At 39.7% G+C, this 27951-nt stretch overlaps 3 protein-coding genes across 7 annotated transcripts in view; 2 read left to right on the forward strand and 1 right to left on the reverse strand.

Annotated features, from left to right (window-relative positions):
• blnk (B cell linker) overlaps positions 1–5879 on the forward strand; it is a 23427-nt gene extending 17548 nt beyond the window's left edge. For all 4 annotated transcript variants that reach the window (XM_038737048.1, XM_038737047.1, XM_038737049.1 and 1 more), the window contains 16 exons: positions 183–255; positions 379–462; positions 1462–1487; positions 1581–1609; positions 2122–2178; positions 2305–2332; positions 2442–2493; positions 2756–2816; positions 2911–2938; positions 3100–3130; positions 3408–3483; positions 3637–3665; positions 3835–3890; positions 3992–4075; positions 4175–4330; positions 5272–5879. In XM_038737048.1, the coding sequence (XP_038592976.1) occupies positions 183–255; positions 379–462; positions 1462–1487; positions 1581–1609; positions 2122–2178; positions 2305–2332; positions 2442–2493; positions 2756–2816; positions 2911–2938; positions 3100–3130; positions 3408–3483; positions 3637–3665; positions 3835–3890; positions 3992–4075; positions 4175–4330; positions 5272–5388 (987 nt within the window). In that variant the 3' untranslated portion in view covers positions 5389–5879. The remainder of the gene's footprint in view (positions 1–182; positions 256–378; positions 463–1461; positions 1488–1580; positions 1610–2121; positions 2179–2304; positions 2333–2441; positions 2494–2755; positions 2817–2910; positions 2939–3099; positions 3131–3407; positions 3484–3636; positions 3666–3834; positions 3891–3991; positions 4076–4174; positions 4331–5271) is intronic.
• LOC119917009 lies at positions 5797–11254 on the reverse strand. Of its 2 annotated transcripts, none has more exons than XM_038737045.1 (3): positions 11135–11254; positions 7980–10220; positions 5797–7821 (listed from the first exon to the last, which is right to left on the reverse strand). In XM_038737045.1, exons 2-3 carry the CDS (start codon positions 10204–10206, stop codon positions 7136–7138), a joined length of 2913 nt encoding a protein of 970 aa, XP_038592973.1. In that variant the 5' UTR covers positions 10207–10220; positions 11135–11254; the 3' UTR covers positions 5797–7135. The 2 variants fall into 2 exon arrangements, with proteins under 2 accessions (XP_038592973.1, XP_038592974.1); XM_038737046.1 differs by lacking the exon at positions 11135–11254 and adding an exon at positions 10570–10848.
• Positions 11255–15016: 3762 nt separating this feature from the next.
• Positions 15017–19324, forward strand: ccnj (cyclin J). The gene is made up of 6 exons (XM_038737052.1): positions 15017–15170; positions 15415–15504; positions 15965–16175; positions 16262–16561; positions 17833–17992; positions 18305–19324. Exons 2-6 carry the CDS (start codon positions 15436–15438, stop codon positions 18657–18659), a joined length of 1095 nt encoding a protein of 364 aa, XP_038592980.1. The 5' UTR covers positions 15017–15170; positions 15415–15435; the 3' UTR covers positions 18660–19324.
• Positions 19325–27951: the final 8627 nt, after the last annotated feature.

Here is a 27951-nt window from a genome sequence, read left to right on the forward strand (position 1 = left end):
CTTTGATTGCCCACCTCAAGTTCACATGAGTAACGTACTGCAGTATGCAGTTGTGTTGAGACTTGGAGAATTTCGCCATATCCTGTGTATTGGCAAATACCTTCCAATGACTGTGGACAGTTGACATGGCTCCCTTTTTTTTTCTTTTTTTTTTACAATATGTTGTGTTTGTTGTTTTGTAGGAAGAGTACATCAGTCCAGACGGCAGTAATGATGATGACAACTACGTTGAACCTGCAGAGGAGCCAGCTTCCAGTGAGATACATATCAGAATAGAGAGGATAAAGACAGTGATATGGATCCAACTGCTGCAAGGACTACTACTATTCAAATATAATATTAATTTATTAATTTATTAATCTCCATGCCTTTCCTCAGATCCCATGATAAAAGGTGGGAACAGAGCAGGGAGAGACCGACCCATGTTGCCTACACCTTCACCAGGGCGCCCGCCCAGTCCTGGTAGGTACAACAATAACCGTGCTGTACCTCAACAGAAAGTTCACAAGGGTCCAACCTTTAGAATTGTTCATTTTAATACAATGTAACAAAGGAAGAACCTGTGCATGATATAATGGGGTGAACCCATGCTCTTACATACTCCTTGTATGATTATATTGAATTGCAAATTCTTCGCTGTCCATCGTACTTTTGATTAATTTGATTAGATGAAAGAAATGCATAGTCACTAGCTTTAAAAACAAGGTTGATTTACATAAAAGGTGACAGCAGTGGATGGTGTTTATATATTTCAGAGTGTGTCACAAATAAAAACAGCCTGCAGTCATGCTTGCGCCTCTGTGCAGCTGTACTAACTAAATGGTAATGTCAGCATGCTCACAATGACAATGCTAATATTTGCACTTAACGTGTACAGCTGAGGCTGATGGGAAAGTGATTAGTTTTGCTGGTATTTGATCATAAACCAGAAAACTATTACTAACTTTATGGCAATCCATCCAATATTACTACTATTATTACTATACAATAAACTGTTATTGTTACTACTATTACTGAAATTTCATCCTGGACCAAAGTGGTGGACCAACCCACTGCTAGCTGAACACGGAAAAAGGAGGCCTCCATTATGTCTATAGTATTGAATGAACAGCTTATAAGCCAATTAATGCAGCCTTTATAAATACACTACAATGAGAGAAAGTCAAAAGCAGTTAGTTACAGCTTACAGCGTATGCCACATGGCTGCATGGTTGCAACAGCTGTGGGTTCAATTCCAGCCAGTGACCTTTGTTGCATGTCCTACCCCATCGCTTTCCCAATTTCCTATCTACCTCTTTACCTGTCACTTTCAAATAAAGGCAGAAATTGCCAAAATAATTTTTTTTTTAAAAAGGCAGTTAAGTCCAAACAAAACAGTTCCCAAGGTCAGGCCATCCTGCACCAGAAGAGGGCTTTTGTAATTTTATGAAGTGCCTAATTTTGGCTTTGGTTATTTTTCAGACTTTTATGAAGTTCCCGACAAAGAGGTAGGCCATTTATGTAACAACAAATACAAGTATTTGTTAAAAATATGTTTGTATGTGGGATTCATTGTGGTTGGTTTTATGGCATCTTTACAGGAAACCTCATTATCTCTTCCAGCAAACAGGTCAGTTTGAGACTGTCTTGACTTTGGTTTAAAGAGGTGGTATTATGCTTTTTGGCTTTTAACCTCTCCTTTATTGAGTTATATACCTATTTGTTCATGTAATAGGTTTGCAAAGTGAAAAAGCCCAAAGTCCAAGGCCAAGCAGGTCTGCAACATGTAGCTTCCAGCTTACGGGCTTCTTGCTGACCTAGGAACCGCGCATGTGCGACACCCAACAAAGATCATTTAGAGATAAGATGTATCACTCCATAGCTAAAACGAAGCCTTCAACGCACAGGTTGAAAAGAGGAGCTGCAGCAATGTGCAGTATGAAAAAAATATATATAATTTTTTTAATTAAACCATGTAAACCTGTTCTGGTACAACCCCTAAATATGATTTTGAACCTTAAAATGAGCATAACACCACCTCTTTAATAATGAAACTGTATCGATACACAATATATAACAGTATTTTAGAAATAATTCTGACTACAGTCTAAGACTAATCATGTCCTTGCATCTACCTTGCAGACTGTGCCCGATCCCTACAAAACAGTCACACTCTTTACCACCTAAACCCAGCCCCAGGTAAGACTGACTAACACTGAAAGACATGTCATTATTGGCAACTTAATTAAGTTCCTCAATGTGTTATGAAGTTATTTCATTGCTTTCCTATTACTGCATTAATAATGAATTGTTTTTATTTGTCAGACTGAATGTGAGAAGATCTCCAACAAATGTAAGTGATGACAAATGTGCAAAAAATCATTCAAAAGAGGTGTGTTGCAGAGATGTGATGTATGCTCCACAGTTAGTAAGACACAGGGATTGCTGTTGTGATTTGGCAGGTCCAAGAGCTCACAGGTGACGATGAATATGAAGTCTGTGATCCAAATGATAGTGAGTATAGTCTTTCCTCCTCAAGACTGCTACTATGAATCCATGCATCCATCCATCCATCCATCCATCCATCTATCCATCGTCAACCGCTTATCCTGCGTATAGGGTCGCGGGGGCTACTATGAATCATTCCAGCATATTTCGCCATCTAGAGGATGAGAAGAATATAAAAAATAGATTTCTTTCTGGTGAATTAACAATAGTAAAATTTGACTCATTATAATTGGTCCATCATTTATCATTACATGGTGTGCTCCTCCAGGTTCCAGTGGTAAACCTGCAGAGGGTCCTCCTCTACTCCTACCCAAACCTTTGCCCAGAGAGTAAGCATCATTAATTATTATATATATTATGACATGTTTAAGCTTTAAGAAGGGAATAACTGATTGTACTGATCATCTCTTTTTGTTTCTTTAGGAGGTCACCAAAACCACCATTAAAGCCGGTAGGAATATCAAAGAATCAAAAAATCAAGTGCTCTGACTACTTGTTGCAAATAACACATTCAATCACCATGGCTTTCCTGTGTTTGACTTTGCTTTTTATATGATCAGCTGCTGTACTTGTGTTTTTTAAAATCATTAAATATGACTTTTGTTTTTGCAGAGGCCTGATTTAAAACCTAAGGCATTTGAATGTAAGTGTTTACCATTAATTCAAAAACTATACGCATGTAATAATAATGTGGCCCAGTTGCAAATGTTTAGTGACTTTTAGTGCTCAATGATCTAATTGCATGCATACAAATGCTACACGTGCATAAGAGTCTTAATTAATTTACTTACAGACTTTTCACATTAAATCTATTCCAGTTCAATGGCTATGTAGATACAGGACACAATTAAAGATACATCTTTAACTATAAGGCTTTAAACAAGTGAAAAACCTAATAACAGCAGTCTGGATGTTCACAGCCCGAACGCTGCCTGTGATGCAAACTGACCTGAAGCCTCCAGCAAAGGCTTTCACACTGGACTTGAAACGGCCAAAGTAAGAAATGCAACAGACAGTTTTACACTATGCATTGTATTTTCACTGAGCATACATGTTTATAATGTTTCTCAACTGAGGAAAATTGCTAGTAATCTCAGCTTTGTGCTGTGTATTTACCGTGGTCTGCTCCGCTTGTGGTCTCTCTTGCAGAATTCCTCTTCCTCAGTCAACCTCCCCCAGTAAGTCCAGCGGCTCGCTTGTGTCTCACAGCAGGCTAACAACCACACGCACAGGATTTCTTTCTTTACTTGACATTAAGTGAAAGAAAATTTAAACAATTACATTTTTAAAACAGTTATATTTCTACATGCACGCCTTTTTTATAATGGCATGTCTCTGTTGTCCCAGAACCAGCTAATGGAGGAAGTGTCTCTGCTGAAAATGGATCAATAAACCAAGATAAGGTGGGCTCTTGAAGATGAATAAATAACATAACAAGCTACTGCTATAGTCACACAATATACGGGGTGATAAAATTCTTCTATTCTCCATTACATTATTTCAGGATGCAGACGTGTATAAGAAATCCTGGTATGCAAGCACATGCGACCGCAAGACTGCTGACGATGTCTTGGTCCGCTCGAATAAGGTGAGAGTCTCATCATTTAGGAGAGCACAGTCACCCAAACTTGTAGCATGCGGATTATATCCCATAACGCCCTTGAAATGTGAGTGCTTTCTGTTTCAGGATGGGGCGTTTATGGTGAGGAAGAGCTCCGGTCAGGACTCACTGCAGCCCTATACATTAGTGGTGTTTTACAAGGGCAGAGTGTACAACATCCCAATCCGCTACATACCAACAACTCAGCAGTACGCTCTGGGAAGAGAGAAGAAAGGGGAGGAGGTACAGTGCAGGGCTTTTAATTTTTTCTCATTTTGACTGGGTTTTCACTGTTATCGTGGCATATGGTTGATGACAAAATGGAGTAAGGGGTTAATCAATGTTTTGCCCAATGTGCTTTATATGAAATGTAGTAATGTTTATGTCTCTCTGCTTATCTGGGGTGATGTTGGCTGTGGCTATAACAGTCCAATAACGAAACCATGATTGTTAGACTAAAGCTATATAAAGGTAATGTTTAAAAGGTTCAGAATTGAATTATGTGCAGTGTGAAAAGCCTCTGAAACAGACACCAAAACTCACTTTACAGCAACATAGATTTTTACTGCAAGTTTGATCATCTGAGATCCTATCCTCAGCTGCCAAAAGTCCTTTTTCCACAGTCTGAAGGAAAGGCACAGGTGCTACTAATAACAGTAACGATGACACCGCTCTTCTCTCAGTAAAGTCAGTAAAGCAGTGTGACTGTGGCTGGACACTTATGAATCATCATCAGTTTGAATCATCATCACTGACAGCTGTGGAGTTGCACAACGGTCGTTTTCACATCACTAAGTTTGTGACACATTGGATCGTTAGCGGAAAGTGTTATTTTTGTTGCCTCCTGGGAATTTTTAAGGGCACTTAAAATCTCATTTAGACATGTGCTGTTCTTCTGTGACATGTCAAAACGGCATATGAGCAGAACGTATTTAACAGAGCAAAACCTTTGAACACCATGAAAACTTCTCTCATAATTATTAGAGATAATTATCTTTTACTAACTAAACTAACTAAATATACTCTGAACTGTTCTCCAGTTTAATTGTAATCGTAATCACTTTTCAGAATACAGGATTACATCTTCTAAATCACTTTCAAGTCCACTTTCTCCTTTCAAACTATTTGGGGATTTCAAGGATACCTTTTATTCTAACTTCATCATCATCCTTTTTTTCCCCCAGTATTTCAGCAGCGTCTCCCACATCGTCGAGAACCACCAGAGGACTCCTCTGGTGCTAATTGACAGCCAGAGTAACACCAAGGATGCCACCAAACTGTGCTACCCCATGAGGCCCTAGATGACCCTCGTTGATGGCACAAATGATTGGACTTGTGCATCCTAACCCGCTGCGTTTACTGTCAGACTTTAAATTACAGAACTCAGTATGTGATGCTTTTTTTCCCTGCTTGATTGTTAATGTGAAGCCCAGTCAACAGGACTGTATGCTGGAGCTGCCTGCATTGCTGGCCATGCAGAGCTAAAGCAGCACTGACTCAGAAGATTTTTTATTAAAAAATGTATTAAAATGAATGTAATGGATGAGATGTGGTGCTGTAGCTGAAAGAAGCAGGTAGCAAAATGTTTTGTTTTTATTTTTTTTATAGCAATACTTTGGGGAACCAAAAAAACTAGGTTGTATATTGTTTTAATAAAACTCATGTGTCGTATATTTCAGCTCACATATTCATCACAAAATGCCACCAGCAACTGACAAACTGGTTCATTTATTTTCTGGTCGACAAGTAATGCTCTCATAATCATGCACAATTGTTGCATAACAAAAAAAAATAATAAAATCCTCGGCACTTGGTGAAAATTCTCAGGTAATATTTTACAGTACCTCTATCTGGACTATATACAATTAGACATCTTTTATCTAAATTGAAAAAAAGTGTATGTACAGTGAGTTACTGACACTTAAGTGTGTGCTCCAGAAATAGAGATAGATGCACAATATCAGTATACAGGACAAGTACATCTGTCCAATGGTCCCTCTCACTCACTCACACACTCACACACTTCCCTTGCTGAAAATACTGAGGGATCATGGCTGCATAAGGAAATGTTTAGCCACAGTAGGACACTAGTTGAGATTGTCAAAGGCTTAGGCCTGATAAGGTGAGGTAATCGGGAAATATAAATCCTCCTTCCATAGTGCAATTAAAATATACGATTATTTTCAAGTCAAGAAAGAGGGGGAAAATTATCAAATCATCTAAGCCTCTTGAATCCAGATTTAAAAAGGCATAATATCGCTAGTATTTCATTGACATCACAAAACAAAGGTTTAGCTTTTTAAATTAATCGTGTCTTTAGGGATATCTGCTTCCACTGAATGTACACATGAAAATATACCTCTTACAGATAATGCTATATTTCAACATAATTTGGAGTTTATACAAAAAATGTTACAAATACACTGATTCTCCAAATGGCCCAAAAAGAGCATAAAGAAAAGCATATAAAGGCTAAACCTAAGAGTCATAAATAAATGTTGAATAAAACAGCTTATTGTCTTCTTTTTTTCTTTTTTTTTTTATCTTTAAAACACAGTTTTGGTATATCTGAGTAACTTGTGGGTCTCTGTGCCCCATTCCAAAAACATAAATACGATAGCTACCACGCTGTTTAGCCTACCCGTACATAAACTGATTCATGAAACTCAGGTGGTATGGCAAATATATACATTTTACAGTGTTCTATAAAAGTTTCCAGACGACAGTGTACTTAAATCACGTTAAATAAAGCTATTGTGTAGACAAAATACCAAGAACTAAATTATCAATACCATGTCCTTGCGGCTTTACAAATAATCACTGATCTACAAAGAGCACTAATCGAGCTAAACTGGGAGAGAGACAACAGGTAAATGTTTCAATTACCCTGAGAATGTGAACCCTCCAGGAAGCCTGATAACGTTTGCATTCTCCTCAAAACCTACCAATCATAATTAAGACTTTAAAAAACTGAGGAGGCTGGCAATAACTGGTTCCATCATTGTTTTGTTGTATTGCAAAGTTATCTTTTTCCAGTGTGTGAGACATTTAAGAGTTTTCACAGTTTGGCCTTTTCCACTCCATCAGATGTCGCTGCTGATGCACCATCCACGTTTCCTGACTTACAAAGACCCTGCCACAATACCAGCAACGAAACCTCGTTGCAGCATCCCTGCTGGGAGAGACCGCACCGACTACTTCGTACTTTTTCCTGCTCAACCTACGGAGTTTCAATTTCAACATAAATCTCTCTTGTACAGAGTTTTTACCATGCCCCGCGGAATTGTGTCGGACATCTGTTGGGTCGTTTGTCTTAGGGACCTCTCCATTCGTGGCTGAGAGCGCGTTCACAGTTCTTCGTGACAGCACGACCCTCTGCACCTCTCCTCTGTACCTATTGACGACCTCCATGATCCTGGCCACCTCGGGGATGTCAGCGTCTGGATGATTGAGCACCACAACAGGCTGGTTTCCCGCAGGACGCTTGACCAACTGAGATGGATTTATGGCTACTAACTTCAGGGTCCGCTCCAGGTTTTTCGGGACCAGCTGCCACTGATGCCCAGAGGCTGGTGAGGCCTCCGGTTGGACAGCTTTCCCTGCGGGCAAGTTGGCGTTGCTGAGGAGCTCTGGGGAGGAATCTGCCGCCACTTCTCTGTCTCTCATCCCCTCAACGCCGTGCTCACTCTGCTCCAAAGAGACAGGGAGGGCGACATCTTCAGAGTTTATCTTACCTGAAAGATTAAAGGTGGGGGGGGGGGGGGGGGAGATCACTTTTAAAAACAGGACAGGCTCTCTATTGCAAAATTATTAATTTAAACACGGTCAAGAAAACTGCATGTTAAATCCTTAACCACTGTATCTATGTAGAAATTATAATTTGCCGTCTTACCCAGTGGTGTAGTAACAGTTTGGGAAACAGGGGAATACTTGGTGTAACTGCTACGAGGAGGAGTCACTCTATCAACGGCTGAACTCATCTCATCGCCTGATGTTTGGCGGGGTCTTTTCTTGGGGCACACCTCTACTTCAGTCACGGCTGCAGCCCTCACATTTGACTGACTTGTCCTACCAGCACAACTGCTCTTGTCAACTTCTGTTTCCAGAAACTGCAGCGACCTCTCTGCGTCATCACGCATTTCGTGACGTGCAGACGGCGAGTCTTCGAGCACGAGAGACGGGTTTCCGTTCATATTTTTAGACCCCAATGGCTTCGCATCACAACTGGGGGTCAGTTCTTCTCCTGCCTTTGATCGTGGAATTGAAGTGATGGCTTCAGAGGGGTCATGCAGGTCAGTTATGGAAGCTTTGGTCCATTTCTTCTGGGGTACTTCAGTAAGCAGCGTGTTTTGAAGAATCTGCCCCCTCTCCTCCAATGATGTGAGAGAGCCAGGCAGTACACGACAGTCATTCGTCGGACCACCTCCTGATGGAGACAAAGAGCTTTGCGACACCCACTGCTTCTCCTTCACTGGATTCTTCTTCAACACTATCTTTAAGGCTAAACCCGATGATCTTTTATCAGCTTTTTTACATCGGGTCTTTCTTTTTCGTCTTCGATGTCGTCGCTTATTTCTTTGTACATATTTATGAACGGAAGTCTGCTCTTCTCTCTCATTTGCCAACTTCAGCTCGCCGGAGATATTAATCCCATCCTCATGCATTGGCTCCTCGTGTTTTTTACCATGTTCCTCCATTTCTTGATCCATCTTTAGTTCCCAGTTCTCTCTGTTTTCTTGCATTTGAACACACTCGGATGGCTCATTCTGGGCTGGCATTGAGATGTCATTATTTAGGTTTGTTTCTGCCTGTGGACAAGGTGTGTGAGCATTCAAATTTGACAGACATTCATTTTGGTCACCTACACAACAAGCATCATCAGCAGGACTTTCAGGGGAAACAGTTTCCTTATCTGATGATGTCATCATTTGCAACCTTTTGGCGTAAGTAGCACCGTTCTGATCGACAGTTATCTTGTTCTTGACTGTCAGGACAGTAAGATCCGACGAGTCCGGCATGCCATTCTCTGTCTTCGGGTGAAGATTCATATCTTGAGGGACATTTGACAAAACAGTTTTAAGAGCCTTGGTCCATTTCTGGTCACCGGTTTCCCCGGTGACAGATTTCATCAAAAACTGTTGAGTCTCCTCTAGTGTGGTTTGTGGATCAGACAGATGGCAGTATTTATCCAGGAATTCTCTCCCTGGCAGAGAAAGGCAGTCCTGTGTCAGCCAGCACATTTCCCTAACTGCACTTCTTGTTAATCTAGGCTTAATATTTGGGATTGGGTCATTGGGTTTTATTGCTATGGAATGAACCTCCTTCTTCTTCTTCTTCCTCTGATTACCATTCGGGCAAATATGAACAGCTTTAATGTGCTTAGAAATCAACAATTTCTGAGAAGCCTCATAGCCACAGTGCTGACACCGTAAAGATTGAGTGGTTGTTTTAGGCCCAAACTTGTTCTTGTCATTAGTGTGCAGCGACAGATCATCTTTAGCTCCTTCCAGGCCCAAATGGTGTGCATACATGTGCCCTAAAAATACTCTAACATCCCCTGTGGAGAATTTCTGACAAATTTCACATGAATATTTGCCATTTTGGCAGTGATACTTAGTCAGGTGTGCACTGAACTCAGGCCATGTGCGTGAAACATTGTCATTACAAATGCTGCAACTAGAAAAAGTGTCCTTGTGGCTTAATAGATGAACCTGAAGGTAGGAGAACTCATGTGTGCTAAAAGTGCACATGTGACAGGGGAAAACTGCTGGGCTCCCTCTGTGTTTTGCCTCAAAGTGTCTCACTAAGTCTTTGGGAAGATATTCCAAGTTGTCCCTACATTGAGAGCATGTGAACCTGAGTGGATTTCCGCTGTCATTTGTCCTGTGTGGACTCTGTTGTGCTTCCTGTGGGGGCTTCTTTGATGAAGGCCACACTTTGCTTTGCTCCCACTTCTCTGCTATCTTCTTTGGTCCACGCTTATCTTCACTTTGCATAGTTGGTGTCTGAGCGGCAGTCTTCCTGAGGTGGGGCCGTTTGTGCCAATCTCTATTCTTCTTGTTGATACGCCGTTTACTATCTCCTCTGGAGGTAGCTGTGCCAATATCCACAGAATCCATGGTTTTACAGGTTCCTGAAAGTACAGAAAACACAAAGAATTAACTAAAAGGAAAACGTCAAAGCAAATGCAACACATGAAGGAGCTCTTTATTCAAATGCATATACTTTTGTTATGAAAAAGTTTTTAAATAAACAGCATGTTATGTGTGTTGAATGCTGTTTCATAATTTCACTTAAAAGTAGTAAAAAGAAGCTGCATTTGCAGTCCCACTCTGCATGTTGTTTTACAAAGTCCACCTGTTGCTGGCTAAGCTATGGTTAAAAATGCCTCCACATGGATATTCATTCATCACATCAGGAATAATACAACGGATTTTTAATCTTATCAACCACCAGGTGCAGGAAACTGCACTTAAACTCACCTGCTCACACAATAACGTTAATTATGAACTTCATACCCTGCTTAAAACACACAGAGTGCGCGATAGTGGGAAGTGCGATTAAAAACACCCCAAAACGAACAAATGCACCAACAAAAAGACTAGGATAGCTCGGTATAGCACTTCTTAGGAGCAGAATAATCGGTGAATCTTGCGGCCATTGTACAGTTTGACTTGACCACAACAAAGTGATGAGCCTGTCTTTGTACCGAGCAACGACCGCCTTGGGAATAGCGAAGTTACGACAAAACTATCCCACTTTGATATTATCAGAGCCCTTTTCCTTTCGCATGAAAACATGTTGTTTTCAAGCGACTGAGCTAACTGCAATAACGTTAGCTGAAATACCGTTTGAGCGATTTGAATTAACGTGACGCGACAAGAGCTTACAAAGCCGAAATAACTTGAAGAATAAAAAGCGTGGCAACAAAGTTACGCCAGACCTGTTTTTTAACCTCGCATCGAGTTATTACTGCAGATAACCCCGTCGAGAGCGACACATTAATAATAAAGCTGAATTCATATATGTCGTTGTCTCGGTTTTTACCTTTTCTTTTGTGGAGAGCTTGACAGCTCAGCGAGTGGCAGCCATGATGGTTTCATACGGGGATTACAGCCTCTGAGCTGCTTTAGCCTTTAGCCTGGTGCCTCCGACCGAGACCCGTCCTCTCCCGGCCCTACTACTAAACACAAACACCGAACAGTTGTAATGTAAACACTGCTCTCGGTGCATAAATGCAGTTTTTAATTCATATGGGGACCATTCACCTCAGTCAGAATGAGAAAAAACAACCCCAAAAGGTGTAAAATAACATTTCAGGCAAGCATAAATAAACTTATTTCCCCAATGAAGGTTGTCTCACCAAACTAACATCAACTGGTAGCAACATCAAATAAATAGTTTCAAGTCAAACTTGCACCCATAATTCCCGTGCTGGATATTAAGAGTGCAGGATGGTAAACAATTAGACTGAAATATTCGTAAATAGCAAGTCACACAATGTACCCCTGTAAATAAAAGCTGCCTGCATGGAGAGCAGTTTTTTTGCCCCCATTCAGAGAATCTGCCCCCGATAACAGGCCCTCAACACAGAGCTATGAAATTCCACAAGAAGTTAAAGCAGGCTGCATTAGCATGCACATTTGGAGTGAAAATACACATCATTACTCATAAATGAAAGGAATTCAGTGACTTTGGTGGTTAAAGGCTCTCCCATCAAGTGCTTAGCCTATGCCCATACAACATTTATGACAATATGTGAACAGAAAAAGATAAGATATGATAAGATATACTTTATTGTCCCCAAAGGGAAATTTATTTTGGACTCTGTCCATTCTGCAGCTTTACAAAGACAACACAAAATACAGAAATCTCTCTCACCACACATACTCTCATTGACAGGTATATTAAGCACATTAACTCCTTCTTCCAGTGGCAGTTTTTGATTGAACAACCATGTGGGCTGCATTCCCCACAAATGTAGCACAACCCTTACACAACCAAAACCGAAGAGAAGTTGTGTTTATAAGTAGTTCAACAGGGGAGCAATGGACATGGACATGGAAAAATAGTTTTTGAAAATGCACAACATCTTGTGCATGATGTAAAAAAATGTATTTTTTTCTCTTCACATGATCATTTGGGGGTATCAGTCCACTAAGATAATGTATTGCGCAAAATACAGTCTATGCGCTTTACCTTGCCAAAGACTGTAGGGAGAGGCTGTAGGACACTTGCAAGAAGACCCTTTGGGTCTGCCCTATAGTTCACAAATCACATTAACACACAATGAAGGGCTACTCCCTACGCTTCAATAACGGCCATAAAAATAGCCCACTGGGCCTGAGTCCAGTATATGTAAGACACCTTATTGCATCTACATGATGGGCTGTAGATAAATTCACACCTGTGACCTTGTAGTGATCTTTAATGAGACTCTTTAACATGAATTGTTAAAAAAAAGAAAAAAAGAATTCACCTGACTGCTGTTTCAGAGACCTGTTGCAGCTCATTTTAATTGTGAACTTACTGTCAGAAATTACTATAATATATTCTCCATCTTTTGTGTGTGACTAGCTGGTTTTGTCATTAAATCCTATATGAATCAGTCTATATGGGCAGAGTGACCTTTGTGCTGCCAACAACTTGGAACAGAGCCCTTCCAAAACAAAGATAAGGTAAAGATGCGCATTTTTGTTATCAAGGAACGTCTGATGTACAGCAAAAAAAAAAAAATCAATGGTTCAGATTTAGACACCGAGTGAGTCATTCAAGATCTTTGGCGTCAAAGTCGACCAGAGTATTTCAGATGTAAATCGACCCAAAAGATGACATTCTTTCATTCATTCTTCACTGAGGACGCACACTGCCAGTACCCAGTCTAATATTAATAACGGAAAGACTGCTTATATTCTCTACTTTGGTATTTCTGTCCATCTGTTTGGAGAAAGAGCAGCAGTGGGTTGTTCACACTCCTGAGCAGGTCAATGGCTGTCAGCTGCCTTCCACCAAAAGCACTGCATGACACCGGGGGGAGGGAAAGCACAGAAAGGACAGCTACCAGCTCCCTCCACCCAGGACACCATTTGTTTCCTCTGGGAGACAGTTTCAGTCCATAAGGAACAACACCACCCACCACCTCAACAGGTTCTACCACAGAGCAGCTACCATTACCAATCTTCTTAAGACTCACCCCCTGCATGCAGCCACAATCTCTGGACTGCTCTTTTTTATTATTATAAAGTGATTACAAAATGAAACCACCATGATTTCTTTGACTGTCTCCAGAACTTAAAAAAATAAAAACACTGTAAGGTTCCTTCCAGCACAGTATAACAGTACAATGATGATTAAATTTCATTAGCAGATAACATATAGTATTATATATGTTGTTCTGGGATTTTTGTAGATGTTTTTAAAAGTAACATACTCAATTATGCCAGTTCTTTACAGGAAGACTGATTTGTGACTGATCCACTGCTTCAAGGTTTCCTGACAATAAATGACTGGATATGACAGAGTTGGATCACACTGGCTCCATGAAAATCGTATTCTGTATAATATTATAGAGCCATCAATTCCCACCATGAGCAAGCACTTTAAAGTGACTGCAAGAAAAAGCTCCCCTTTAACAGGCAGAAACCTCGAGCACAACCAGACTCTGGGTGGGCTCTTGGGCTGAGAGAGAAAGAGAGAGGGAAGGAGGGGAGAAGAGTCAACACACTGGTTTCAGCTTCTAGAATAATTTAATAAATCTTGTTTTATCCTGGTACTGCTGATAGCATAAAGTAGATATAGCTCCAGTTAAAAACACCCATGCTGCTTGAATGCATATAGTCATAAGTGATGTATCAGCTGAGGTCTTTAATGAGATATATACAATCAATTGTCTATGACGTTTTACTGTGACCTATTCCGTTGCCCCAAAAAATGATCAGGAATAGCAATCTATAAATACTATGGCCACATGGGAGTAAAGCTGATTAAGTGTTGATGTGAAGGTGATAAACCCTGTGGTGGGAATGAGAGTGTTCAAATAAACAGCTCAGGCAAACACTTGTCTTTCTGTGAGTTTTACTCAAGTCTTCTGCAGAAGGACTCACAGCAACACACATACGCCGTGTACATGTATGCTCGAATGAGTGAGGAGAGCTCAGTGAGCCTGTTGTTTATCCAGCTTTAGGGTCAATCATATCATCCCACAGAGACACTTTGTCCCTGAAGTCTGAATAACACAGAGAACAGAGAAATTTGGACTTCACAGATGTTTTAAATAGCTACTTCTCGTGTCAACATGAGCTCTGCCTTGTGGTTAGTTGTTTTACTCACAAAATCTACAGACATTTATTGAAAGCTATTGTGAGATTATCTGAAAATATGGTGAACCAGGCCTGTATTATATAAGGTATTGGCCAGATCATCCGTTCTTTTTTATTTTATTCTTTTCCAATAAAATATATATATAGTCATGAGCATATCTTGCTCTGGCAATTGGATCCTCCTTTTATATTATAATGTATAATTCCCTTTTATTGGGTATTGTCTGCATAGCCTATTGTTTGCTATGCTTGTAATTGGCTGCGTCCTGTGCGCGCTACCAGTCCTCACAATGGAGTGATGCTTTCAAATGCTAATCGGGAACTTCTCACTCACCCTTAAAGTTCCCTCTGAGAGACATCAGAAATTCGGATCAAGTCAACCGGATTAAAAATGGCTTCTGCCAAAATTTAGAAGGTCATTTCATTCATCAACAATGAATCAAGCGTATATGAAGACTTTCGTACGTTAGGGGCACAGACAAGATCAAAGCACAATACGACGTGATAAATAATTTAGCCTATTTTACCACCAGTTTTAAATGTTTTCGCCTGCTAAACACAACTTTCTCGGGTTCATTTCCGTTGGTTGTTCGTGCGCACTCAACATAAAGATGCCGTTTCCGGTAACACTTGAAGGCAGCAGCAGTGTTTGCTGAGGTCGCGCTGAGCCCCACTGACTTCAACAATGAGTGTGAGCAGGTTCGACTAGTTTGAATTGAAGTTAAGTGAAACTTCCCGCAATATTCACTACATGTGCTTCTTGGGTGAGTCTCCACTTTTCACTCGTCAACAATGACATTTTTTCCTAGTTTAGAAAAATACAATGAACGACAGTGTGAACTTCTGATTCGCTAACGTGAACAGTTGTGCTGCTGTTGTCTGACACCTCAGCGATCTTAAAAATGTCATTGTGCATCAGAAAGCCAACTTTGGTTTTCCACGTGCTGGTGATCTTCAGCACGAAGTATGAGTTGACTCATTGCCTTTCACGTATTTTGCCTTTTAAAGGTTCCCAAAGCACTGCATTAAATGGAGCTAGAGGACCAATGGTGGAAAGGACAACTCGCAGCAGATATATACCAGGCGCTACGATACAAAGTGAGTGGCACACACGTTAGTGATGGCTGCCAAAACAGAGAAATTGCAACAACTTATGGAAATAAGTTTTTTTTTAATCATGTGTCATGCTTCAATTTATACATCATACCATGTCTATCTATATGCCATCCCCTGTTGAATGTGTTTTTGGGTTAGAGCATTCAGGTTTTCGAGGTTGATGACAATTAAACACATTAAAATCTGATTATATATTTATTGGTTTATGTAAGGAGAAGTTTAGAGAAAGATTCTGCAGTTAAAAGATAAATTTGTCTTTACTTGATGATGGACAAACCTATGTAATGGAGATGTGTGTGTGTGTGTGTGTATTGTGTATACATAGTAGTAGTAGTAGTAGTAGTAGTAGTAGTAGTAGTAGTAGTAGTAGTAGTAAACAGAAATGTATTGACCGTCAATTCTGTCTGCTCTGAGGTCTCAAACACAATGTGTTGTCTAACAGGAACTTAAGTTGCCTTCCTACAAAGGCCAGTCCCCTCAGCTCAACTTGAGACGATACTTTGCAGACCTCATAGCCATCGTCAGCAACCGCTTCAGGCTTTGTCCTGCAGCCAGACACCTGGCCGTCTACCTGCTGGACCTTTTCATGGACCGCTATGATGTCACGGTGCAGCAGCTTCACATGGTCTCACTCTCGTGTCTTCTTTTGGCCAGTGAGTTTGGAACTGACCTCACACTCCGGCACATGGATGTTCAGTCTCTGCATGGTGTGATGTTTTGCAACTGTTCCTCATTGCAGGTAAATTTGAGGAAAGGGAGGACAGGGTGCCCAAGCTGGAGACCCTGAACAGCCTGGGCTGCATGAGCTCCATGAACCTGGTCCTGACCAAACAGGGTTTACTTCACATGGAGCTGCTACTGTTGGAAACCTTCCAGTGGAACCTGTACCTCCCTACAGCTGCTCATTTCATAGAATACTACCTGTCTATTGCTGTCCATGAGGGAGACCTCCATGATGGCTGGCCTATGACCTGCCTGGAGAAGACCAAACTATACATGGCCAAATATGCCGATTACTTCCTGGAGGTTTCCTTGCAAGGTAAGTTGCATTTCATCAGGTATTTATATCCTACTTCATAGTCTTACAGATGTACAACAGTGTATGAAAAAAAAATGGAGAAAAGTTGACTTCATTCTGTTTAAATCAAAAGAAATGATTCAGATTGGAATGTGTAGAAATGTTATATTGCCCTGCATATGGTTACGAAATCAAACAGCGTAGTTACTCCACTAAGGAAAAGAGCAGTAAGTTTTAGTGACATCTAGTGGTGAGGGTTACGTATTGCAACCAAGTAGCTCACTCACCATTTCATTATGTAAGGTCACTGAAAGCGTAGTTATCTATATTATATTGCATTTCTCACAATAGATCCTCCTAAATATTACACACTGGACCTTTTTTAAGAACAACAGGATTTGAAGCTTCAGGCAACCTAAGTAATGCAGATGTTGTTTTGCCTTCATTTTATGCATTTTGCGGCTGATTATTTCATGCAAAAAAGTACTGCCTTAGGATAATCTTCCCTGAATGCAAGGTGAAATGCAGAATCTGCCCCACAAGATGTGATTTTTCAGCTTTTTTGTCCATTTTAAATAGATGGTTTAAGAAAATGATTTACAGTTCATAGGGATTAAATAACTGTTTCCCTCTGTGTCCATCCATTTGCTGTCAATATTTTATTCGAAATCAACATAATAAATTAATTTACAATTTATACATTTGTGGGATTATAAAGTTAGCTTAACCACAACAAATCACACAAATTCCACGAGAGTCAAAACAGAAGTTGAGATGACCGTTACTGCTACTCTGCTAAGCATCTTAGCTTTAGCTTGGTTTCTATTCTGTCAAGATTAGCATTTATGTGGTTATGTGGAACAACAAACTGAAATACCAAAATGCTGGTTCATCGACATTGTTATTTATTTTTTCAGTCAAGATAACCGCTAGGGAGAAAAAAAGTAAATGTAGTCTTCGCTTTAGCTAAGGTCTTGTCTATCTCGCTAGCTAGCTTTATTTATTATTTAGACAACCCACAAATGACCAAACTAGAGTGAAGTTACTGCAGCCGTGGCATCAATACATGCAAGGGTGCAGTTCCTGTCATTTGTTTTGGGTTTTAGCTCTGTTTTGTAGTCAATGCTAATTTTATATGTTGTTTACATGAAAATGTTGATGGCATAATCATTTATACGGTGAAACGTATTTTATGATGTTACTGCAGTTTTGCTTCTAGAGCCGTGCAGTGTTTTGTTTTTTTTATTTTGCTGCATGTGGTGATGGATCGCTGTTTTTCTTTCTTCCCTCAGATCATTTGTTTTTGTGTTTTGCCCCCTCACTGGTGGCGGCTGCGTGTGTGGCCACCTCCCGTCTCATCCTCCACCTGTCCCCTACATGGCCACCCCGACTGCAGCGCCTCACAGGCTATACATGGGAGAACATTGTCCCATGTGCTGAGAAACTACTCATGTGTGTATCAGTTTGTAGCTCAGATGCTGTTGACTTTCATACCTGCTCATGACAGTTAATATAAATGACTACATTCACCAAGGACAGTTAAACATACAGGAATTCATCTTGGTGACAGTGATGCAGATGGATACTGACAACTCGCAGTACACGCTGACACACATTCACAAGGACAAGAGGATCTCACACAAAGTACAAGTAGACAGTAGCTTATACATTTCATGCTACACATTCAACAAGAGTTGTCTATGCTCATCTTACAGCACTGAATCCACTAATCAACAGTCCAACTCTTTGTTCCTCCTTTTCTAGTGCACATGACAGTGATGTCAAAGAGGCCAACAAGCAGAAGTGCCAGCAGCCCAGCCAGCAGCAGCAGGGCCAGACGGTGTACCACAGTTCAGGCCAGACAGCCACTGTGGCCCAGTACCTGCACCGGCCGAGCATGCAGTATTCCCAGCAGGCCCCACAGGCGGGCCTGGCCTCAAACCACAGGCCTGCCTCCTACCTCAGCCACTCTACCACCAGCCTGCAGGCTACTAACGGCCCCCTGCATGGCAACACCCAGGCCGTCGCTGCCTCACTAGATCCGAAGTCCAACATTCCGAACAGGGCTTACCAAGTCAGCATGCACTACACCTGCGCTGCTCCGTGCTTTGACAGATGATGGATTTTTTTCAGGATTTAGTCATTTTTGGGGAGGAAGAGATAAAAGATGCGATCTGTTTCTCTTGAAGATAACAGAATACACGAAAGGGAAAAGGCATGGTTTTAATTTGAAGAGACTTTGATGAGAATGGTACAGCACTTAGAACTATAAGGTGTACACAATGTGCAATATGCATACTCTGCTGTAATTTTCTGTGGAGAGTTTGCATTAGGATTTTTTTTGTTTGAGATATTGGGTATGAATGTTGTGGTGAGGTAGCTAGAGGCAGAGTTTGCACCTCTGTACCCACTAGTGTTACTGTATGATTTACAGACAAAAAGTCTTAAGTATTTATTTGAGCCAGATTACCTCAGTAGTATTGAACGTATAAATAACTCATACCTGTAGCCTTTGTGACTGTTACTATGCTAAGTTAAGGGCTGTTGCGAAAAGGGACTTACGTCTGTTTGTGGTTGAGAAAAGAGCACCGTTTGTGTAAGTGTTCTGTTCCTCAAACTTTTTTTGATGAGTATCATTTGTAAAACTAGGAAAGAATATGCTCCTAGCTGTCGCAATTTATTTGCTGAGCAATTTGTTGCTCTTCTGTACACAGAGGATTCTAGACAGTGCTGTGCACTTCTACGACGATAATTTTAAATAAAATACAAATCTGTATTAGTTGAGATTGTTGATTATTTCTTAAATTTGCTTAAAAATGTTTCAGATTTAAAAGGGCATCATATAATTGCTATATCACAATCCTTAGACATGGGTGATTAAGGACAACCTAGAGTCATGGTGTGTGTGTTGCACTAACTAAACTTAAAATCTGTGTGTCTCAGTTGTCCACTGCAGCAGAAAGTTTCAAGCAGATTTTTGCTAACGTGTATCCAAAAGACCAACGACAATGACAGAATATGGTTTGATATGGGTGTCTGTAGTCCAGTGGTTCTCGAACCTTTTCTGTCATTTACAGTAGTAGGATAAATAGTAGTAAAAGGTACCTGGGGTTGCGGGGAAACAAGCTAAGCTGTCAGAAGTGTTTTTGGCACGAAAGACACAAGACTCACCACTGACCGTGAACCCAGGAGCAAGATAGACTTAGATATTTTGGGTTTGACTGACATATTTGCTCAGTGAGCATCACCTGTTTTTCTTTCCTTCCCATTTATATATTTTCTTGTTACATATCATGTAAATGCAGCATTATATTGTGAGGTTTCTAATAATCTGATAATTTAATGTATCTACTGTAAATGGAAAGGACTAAAATTGGGAACACCTCAACATAATGCAGTCCAGTACAGCGCCACCTTTAACTATGACCTCAATTATAAACATATAATTATGTGAATTTGGAAGTTTATATCTAGCAGTTTCCAGAGTCTTGTCAGAAGATTGGACCTGTCAGTTGTTGCTGGTGCTTTTGTACACCTGTCATTATGGATGTTTTAAAATACATTCTATTTGTTCAGCCAATGAGATGGTGACAGGGGGTAATGAGGTCTTGGAACCAGCAGCAAGAGCAATTTCCATTCAAAATGGTCAAAGAAAGGGAGTCCGAGGGGTTAAAGTGACTTCATTGCATGTCATTATGCATTATTCTGCTGTCATTAATTCAGGTTTTCCTTGAATTGTTTCTGTTCCTTAATTTTAATGACATTTAATTAATTGTATATTAAAATATGTTAACACATAAAATAAAACAATAATACATACACGTATATACACCAAGAACATTCCGCAGTGCATTTTGTCAATTTGCATCTGGGTGAATGTATACAGCAGCAACTAAATGATAATATGGTTTCATCTTCACTTATAGTTACTGTATGGTAATTTCTGCTTTCTGGGAACTAACAAGTTATTATGTTTGTGTTCTAGACACCATTTGCAGTATCTGATTCATACATTATATACTGTCTTTAAGAGTGTATGTCCAGTGACAAGGCAGGCCACAGTCTGCAGAGGGCAGTATGTACCACATTTCTGTTGATCCTTGTCATCTCTATTATATTCCTACATGTTAGCTGGCTGTCTTAGAAAAGATTTCATCTCATAGTCTGAACTGAATAATGTCATGAGAACATGCCAGCAGTTTATTTCAAAGTCTTAGGCTGCTACTGTATTCAGTATTCAGCCTCCTTTAAAATCCCCCAAATAAGCCTTTATTTTCTGGTGATAAACTACTATGTTGCACCAAAAAGTCAGTTGTTGTGCACCGATCATTTTTCATTGTTCATCATGATGTCACGTTTGTTGTCATTTAACCTCGGATTCAACCAGGAGTCTGGCCCATCTCACAATTTCATTTTAACTGGTCAGTCAAAGCTTGGAAAGAAATAAGCTAAGTATTTATTCCAGTAGGTTATGTTAACGTCTCCTGGACATCAGAAGAAGAGGACAAGTTTAGTCTCTTCTTAGTTACATAACATCTAAATCAATTAGTTTCTCTTCCACTCCAACAGTTAGTTTATTCAACTTTGAATTTGGAATCATGGCTGCACTTTCAAGGAAACCCCAAGGGGTCTTGATAGTTCCTGTTATAAAACAATGTGGTCAGGTCTGATGGAAACAACGCTTCCAAGCAAACCTCTTATGCACTCCTGATTCCTACATGTCATGAAGCGGCAGGCTTACTAAAATAGAATTTCCGCTCTGAGGTTACACACTGCAGCTTCCTGTGGAGGGGGAAGCAGACTGATGAACCTGGTGGTGAGGACCAAAGTCTTCTTGCTGTTTAGGTTTCACTCACTTACTGTGGATATTGGTTCATTAGCCAAACCAGTAGGTGGATCTAGGAACCCATCCTGGAAGCTTGATCTTATGTTTACCGCCTATTTATTCACTGTATCCTCCTGTGCCCGGGTACAGGCTAGCAGTGGAGTAGCAACTAATGCACACAACTTTCAAATCACATATTGGCTCAGTGTTAAACAATTTTTCTTTTGTAGGCATTTAGTGTGTGTACAGGGGGGGTGCAGCATGGGTAGCCTATCTCCTCAGTGAGCCTAGAAACCGGAAATCTCAATACCATATGAACATTTTAAAATTTCCAGGCAAAGTACAGAAGAAAAACAAGAAAATAAGGAAGTTGAATGACTTTCACATACTTTTCTGCGGTTCCTTAAAACCCAACCACCCACCCATCCATCTGTTACTCCATGCGCACTAAAACAAGCAGCGACAAGCTTTAGCCAATTGTATTTTCCATAATCAAAATTAAGATTTGTGCATGCAATAATCAGTGTGATGTAATCCTGTGATAAATTAGGGTGACCTTGGAAAGAACTTGCATGGTTTGTCTTGGTGCAATTGACACAGCAGGCCTCATGAGCATGTATTTTCCTGAGGAGCAAAGACAATAGTAAACCTGTCACTAAGTAACGGAACATCCAGTCCATCCATAAAAGTTAGAAAAGCAATGTTGGTAATATAATTGGCCACACTGAGAGGAGCTTGTATTTTGTCCAAACTCCATGGATTTTCCTTTGAAAAGCTAAGCTAAGAAAGCATCTTAGAAATCATGACCTTAGGATAAGGCTCGATGTGCAGCTTGAGTTTTGAGAGCTTCAAAGTTTTCACATCCTAGATAGTAGAATTGATGTTGATAAGGTCTGCTTCAAAGATCATGATCTTTCTTGATGCAAGTAGACAGTTTAGTCTTGCTTTGTTTTAATACACAAAACACAGATTTAAACTGGCAGTGCAACTCGTGAAGATTTACTAACAATGCAAACAATGCTACAAATAAGAAAGAAGTCGTTCCTCTATGAATTGCTGCTGCTTTCTCTGCTAATTTTACTGTCCTTCTGTCTGGTGCTTGTCCTTTCACTGCACTTCTGTTCTATTTTCTGCTCCCAAATGTGCCTCTTTTATTGCTTGTACAAGCTAGAGTTAACACTGTCAGAGTCTGAGCTTTGAATGTATTCCCAGTCATCAGTTAATGTCTGCTGAAGTACATATGGTACAAGCTAACAAGCACAAATCCAGTTAGGAGCATGATAGAGTTGGAGCAGGATTACTAAAATGTTTAGCAACTACACCTGAATGTATCTCTATAGATTCTATATTGAAACTCCAGCCACAATTATTGCTGTCTCTAAACTCTGAGTGAATAACAACGTTTCTTGCTCACAAACATTAGCATGCATGCAAGCTATTTTCAAATGTCAAACATCAGCTTGAAAAATAACTCATTTTAGTTGCCATCTGTAACAGTGTCACTTTTAATGTCTGTAATAAAATCCTCAGTTTTGAGGTTTCAGAAGGTCAGGTTTTGCACGTTTCCATGATCTTTTCAGAGCTGACACAGTAAAGAAGCAGAACTTGATGGGTCCTCCTCCTGTGTACATTCTGAGCACTGGTTGGTACTTAGAACTTAAGTAAGGTACCAAGTAAGGGATGAGTTTGGACATAGAACCTTTTATTTTTCAAATATAGGGGCAATAATAGATTAAACTAAAAGTAACCCACCACAGAAAGTTAATAACCTCAGTGTCAGATGTCAAAAAGAACCATAGAACCATTAAACAGTCTAATGAAGTGTTTCAACCATGGAAAATGTTTAATTGTAAAGTGTAAATCTCTGATTTATGCATGTTTAGGACATTTTGTAGCATTTCATCCAGCAATGACAGACACACCATGACAATAGGTTGATTGTTGGAGTCTAAGATTCTGAGCCAGACATTGTGTTACGTCAGCATACTAACTTGGAGACATGGTCTTGTTGAACATTGTGTTCTTTGATGAACATCCACATCCACACAAGCTAGCAACACCTCTCTCAAACCACTAATCTCCCTATATAAAAAAAATCTTAAAGTACTTGTTAGGAAATCCATATACGTTTTAGAAAAATATAATCTTTTAAGTTTCGAAAACTTGATTACATATACAGATCTCTGTTTTATGTACAAAATTTTACATGGACTGGCTCCTCCTGTATTGAGCCAGTTTGCAAACACAGCACCAAATGCTTACAGATCTACAAGCAAGAGGTGACTGCATTGTCCCGTTGAGGAAAAGTGCACTTGGTCAAGGGTTTTCAGTCAAGGCTGCTCGTGAATGGAACCTCATCACAATTCACATTAGGAATTTTAAAACTTACGCTACTTTTAAATTTAACTTAAAGAAGTGGCTAACAGGTAGTCAGGACGGTCAACATTACACTTAGACACAAAATTTTGCTGCTACCTTGTCTTCTCTGTCCTGCCCGTTTGTGCTTCTTGTCCTATGCCTATGAGGTTGTCCGGCTCATTTGTGTTTAGATAGGTTAAACCTCTGTTGTTTGTCATTGCCCCAGCTATAGTGGGGTTTTTTGTGCATGTCCAAAAATGAATGCCGTTGCTATTACACAATGTTTGTTATATGGACAGTTTGGCTTGTGTGTGCATGTGTGTGTTGGTGTTGGTGTTGATATTGACCAACTGTTCTTGTTTCTATGTTGGTTTAGTATTTTTTTTATACATTTATGGTCATTTTTTTTTTGTATTAACCTGTAACCTGTATGTACTATTTTAATCATTTTATTTTGTTTAGGTGTGATCTGTCCAGGGACAACAGATAAATTAGCCTTTTGGCTAATTTTGGCAAACTAATTCTTTATGTATTATTAGTGTGCATTGTCCCTGTTAAATAAACCTGAAATAAATAAATCAAAACTGGAAGGGGCCTAAAACCATTGAGATATATACAGACAGGATAACATATAGACTTATTTCTGAAAAATACAAATGCAACAGAGCTACACCGTTAATACAATACAATACTCACATGCCCATATGTACTGTACACTAAAAACATAAGTGGTGGCTGTAATTGTTCCTCCCATGCAAACTGGTCATGAATAGATCCCTTCCCAGTGTGATTCCAATGTAAGTGAAGGGGGGGAAATCCACAGCCCTCATTCTATGCAAAAAACTCAGACAGCCTCATGTTATCTTTGGCTGAACTCTTGAATGCATCTTTAAACACAATGATGACTTTAGATTTTGTCCTCCATCTCTTAATTTGAAATTGGGCCTCAGAGGGATTACTTCACAGCCAGTATGGACAGGAGGGATGACTATAACTCTCTTCTTTTCAGCGTACACATGGGCACATGAGTACTGAGTTAAGAATCTGAACCCATCCCTCAAGACGCAATGTTTAAAGTAATTCAACTGAAAAGCACAGTCTGCTATACTGAACGCTGCATCCAAGCCCAAGAGGTGTAGAAATCAACAGGGCATTAGTGACCTTCATTACAGCTGTCTCAGTGTGCTGACGTTTTCTACAAAGGATGAAAAGTAGAGAAATAGAAGTACATAGTAATAAAAAAGCGTTGGTTATATATCTTACTTGCAGGGAGGAATGGGTTGCAGCTGTGTTCAGAGAGTAGGAGCTCCCATACTTCAAACACTGAAAACTGACTTGTCAGACCGTTCCAGTTCAGACTGCTCCTTCAGGGCATGCAGGCGAAATCTCACATTTCTCTTTGTCTCTGTTCACAAGACAACACGGTGACAACACTGGTGTAAATACTGCTCCAAGGCACAATTTGGTACATTACGGTCATGTTGCAAGGACACACTTTTCATCTAGAAAGGTAATTATAAAGAAAAGGATATTGGTTGCTCAGACAAAAATAAATGCCTGTGTACACACAGCAGAAACTACTACTTCTCCTACTACCACCAATGCTAGAATATTCAAAATAGCAACCATAGGTTTGGTTTGATCTTGGAATTCTTTTGGACATTAAACACTTTACCAATAAAGGTATGGTAGTGGTTGAGCTTGATAGATTAACAGCGGAAGAGGGTAAGTGACGGGCTGAAAAGTGACAGGAGGTTACTATATTGACCACACCACTGTCATAGTGGTGTAGTGACATCAAATAAAAAGTGACATGAAGAAATAAAACTTTACATGAAATGTGTGTGATTGGGAAACAAGCCACTATGAAATAAAAAACAGGCTTTTGAAAGAGGTGATTTTGAAATAAAATGTCTGTAATGAAAAAATAATAATAATAAATAAAACTTTGTTATTATAAAAATGTATGAGTTTTAATAATGTTTTCACATATTGTTTCATTTAGATAATTAACACAATTTATTCATGTGATTATTTGTTTAATAATGTCTTGTTTATTTATTTAATACTGAACACTTTGGGGTTCCATACTCACCTACTTACTACTGTAAGTTCCTTGGATCATCAGTCCAGATTTCAGTTCCAGGCAGCAAGTTTTCCCTTACATAGTTGGTCAAGATGCTGAAATCAAGGGAACCCTGTAAAACAAAATGCTGAAGGAAACAATGGCTATAGTTTCACTGGGTGTGTGGCTTGTTGCAATAAAGCCTACAGCAGTAGTATATTTTCTTCAATGTAAAGCCTTATAAAGATCTTTTAAAGACCTACAGTAATCCTCCAAGAGGTCATAAAAAATACTGATGGGTTGTCAACAGAAGCAGCACCTCACTCACACAGTCATGCGCTTATTTGATGTTTATAATAACGTGGAACACACAAGGACACATATCCCTGGACTTTTGGCAATCTGCATATTGAAGTTCAACTGGAGGCTGAGTGAGTGTGAGGTCAGAAATGGCTGCCACTAGACCTTATGTATACAGTTATGGTGTTGAAGCTGTAATCTGTTTTAATCGCCAGCATTTAAAGATACTGCACATTGTGCTATTATCAAATAAGCTGCAGCATGAAGAAGTATTATTCAGTGCAGTGTCCACCAGTATGATTTTGATGCAATAGTGTTACATGGGCAGCTTAGTCTGAAAGTGACAAGCCCACTCAAGGATTACACAGGGATCAAATCAGGGCATTGTACATGGATAAAAGAAGAAGAAAATTCCCTGCAGTGACTGATGCGTCCTCCTCCAGATTCATGAGCTCATCACATACAAAGTGCCACATAAAAAAACATACTGTCAGCCTCCTGAAGGAGGATGAAAAAGCGCATTACATACATACAGATGATAGACTGCATTCAAAGTGAAAAAATGTTTTTATCATTGCATGAGCACCTCTCTTTTCTGTTCAGTTTAGATGATCTATTTGCCTTGACTCTGTTCAGAAGGCAGATGGCACAAACACAAGCCAGCATGAATATGTCACTGAGATCCCAGCAATCTATTCAAAGCAGATGAAGAGGTTTGATATGCCGCACAATACATAGCTACATGGTGTTTGAGACTGTCTTGATAGAAACTTTTGCAGATCTAATTTGACGTGTGTCACTATGTTTTATGATCAGCTCCCAGTAATATTTTTCACAAGACCTGTCTGTGTCTCTCTTTTTCCAGTTCACTTCAAGTATTTCTGTTGTAAATGTGCTCCAGCTAAGAGATGTAAAGTCCAGTGTTATTTGGTCAGACTAAAAGCTGGCATTACTCATTTCCTCATTTTCTCCAATGCTCTGATGGTTTACTGAGGAAAACATAATGCTAATACATAATACTGAAACCAGGGCAGTCGGTGACAAGTCCAGCTATGTTCAGGTCAAGCTGCTTCATCTATGTATGTCTGTGTATACATATTTTAAATGCTGCGTTGTTGTAATTTTTAACACAGTAAATGGGTAACATTTCTGTGCGAATGTTAAATTACTCCCCCAAAAAAACTCTCCCTCAAGAATATCCATTTCTATCAAGTCACGTCTGGGTCATGGACATGTTTCACTTTCACTTATTTTGTTGGTTTTAAATGTAACCAGCACAATGAATAAAACCAACAAAAAAACTACTACAGTCAAAATGACATTCACAGTGCATTATAACTATTTAGGTTGTATACTTGGCATAGCCGTGAAGAGATAAAACAGGATTTACTGTAATCTAGATGTAAGCACACATTGCACTCCAAACTGCACTTCCATCTGCTTTTTTTAGACATTGCATAACAATGTTTCATAACCAAATTCTGAAAACAGAAAGGCTGTTGATTATGTGATGAAATCATTTGAAATTCAAATTCTATGCAGATTGTATGTGTATGTGGTTTTGTTTGTGTTTTTATTATTGTCAAGAATAATAATTTAGATACTCTGCAGACCTGGAAACTGCAGCTTTTAAGTGTGTATGCCAGTCTCAACCTCACAAATGAAAATGTGGTTAATAGGACATGTTTCAGGAACATGCTCACAGTAGTGTAAAGGGTTTAAATTTTATTTTTAAAACACATTGCTGGAAGAGAAAGAATAAACCTTCAAATACTAGAGGTCACACTGTAATATTAAAATTTTTTTCACATTTATCACATTTATGGCTGAAAAATAGAACTCCTCCTTCAGGATACTGAAACG

The sequence above is a fragment of the Micropterus salmoides genome, unplaced genomic scaffold (assembly GCF_014851395.1).
Source record: "Micropterus salmoides isolate LMB-PRFRI ecotype aquatic unplaced genomic scaffold, ASM1485139v1 Ms_hic_scaffold_22, whole genome shotgun sequence".
In the NCBI taxonomy this organism is placed as follows: domain Eukaryota; kingdom Metazoa; phylum Chordata; class Actinopteri; order Centrarchiformes; family Centrarchidae; genus Micropterus; species Micropterus salmoides.

Bases quoted from the DNA above. Each gene is read 5' to 3' on its own strand.
- ccnj (XM_038737052.1), top strand. From the start codon at position 15,436: ATGGAGCTAGAGGACCAATGGTGGAAAGGACAACTCGCAGCAGATATA. The intron at 16,176-16,261 runs GTGAGTTTGGAA...TCCTCATTGCAG, and splicing joins CTCGTGTCTTCTTTTGGCCA to GTAAATTTGAGGAAAGGGAG. The intron at 16,562-17,832 runs GTAAGTTGCATT...TTCTTCCCTCAG, and splicing joins CCTGGAGGTTTCCTTGCAAG to ATCATTTGTTTTTGTGTTTT.
- LOC119917009 (XM_038737045.1), bottom strand. From the start codon at position 10,206: ATGGATTCTGTGGATATTGGCACAGCTACCTCCAGAGGAGATAGTAAA. The intron at 7,822-7,979 runs GTAAGACGGCAA...TTAATCTTTCAG, and splicing joins AACTGTTACTACACCACTGG to GTAAGATAAACTCTGAAGAT.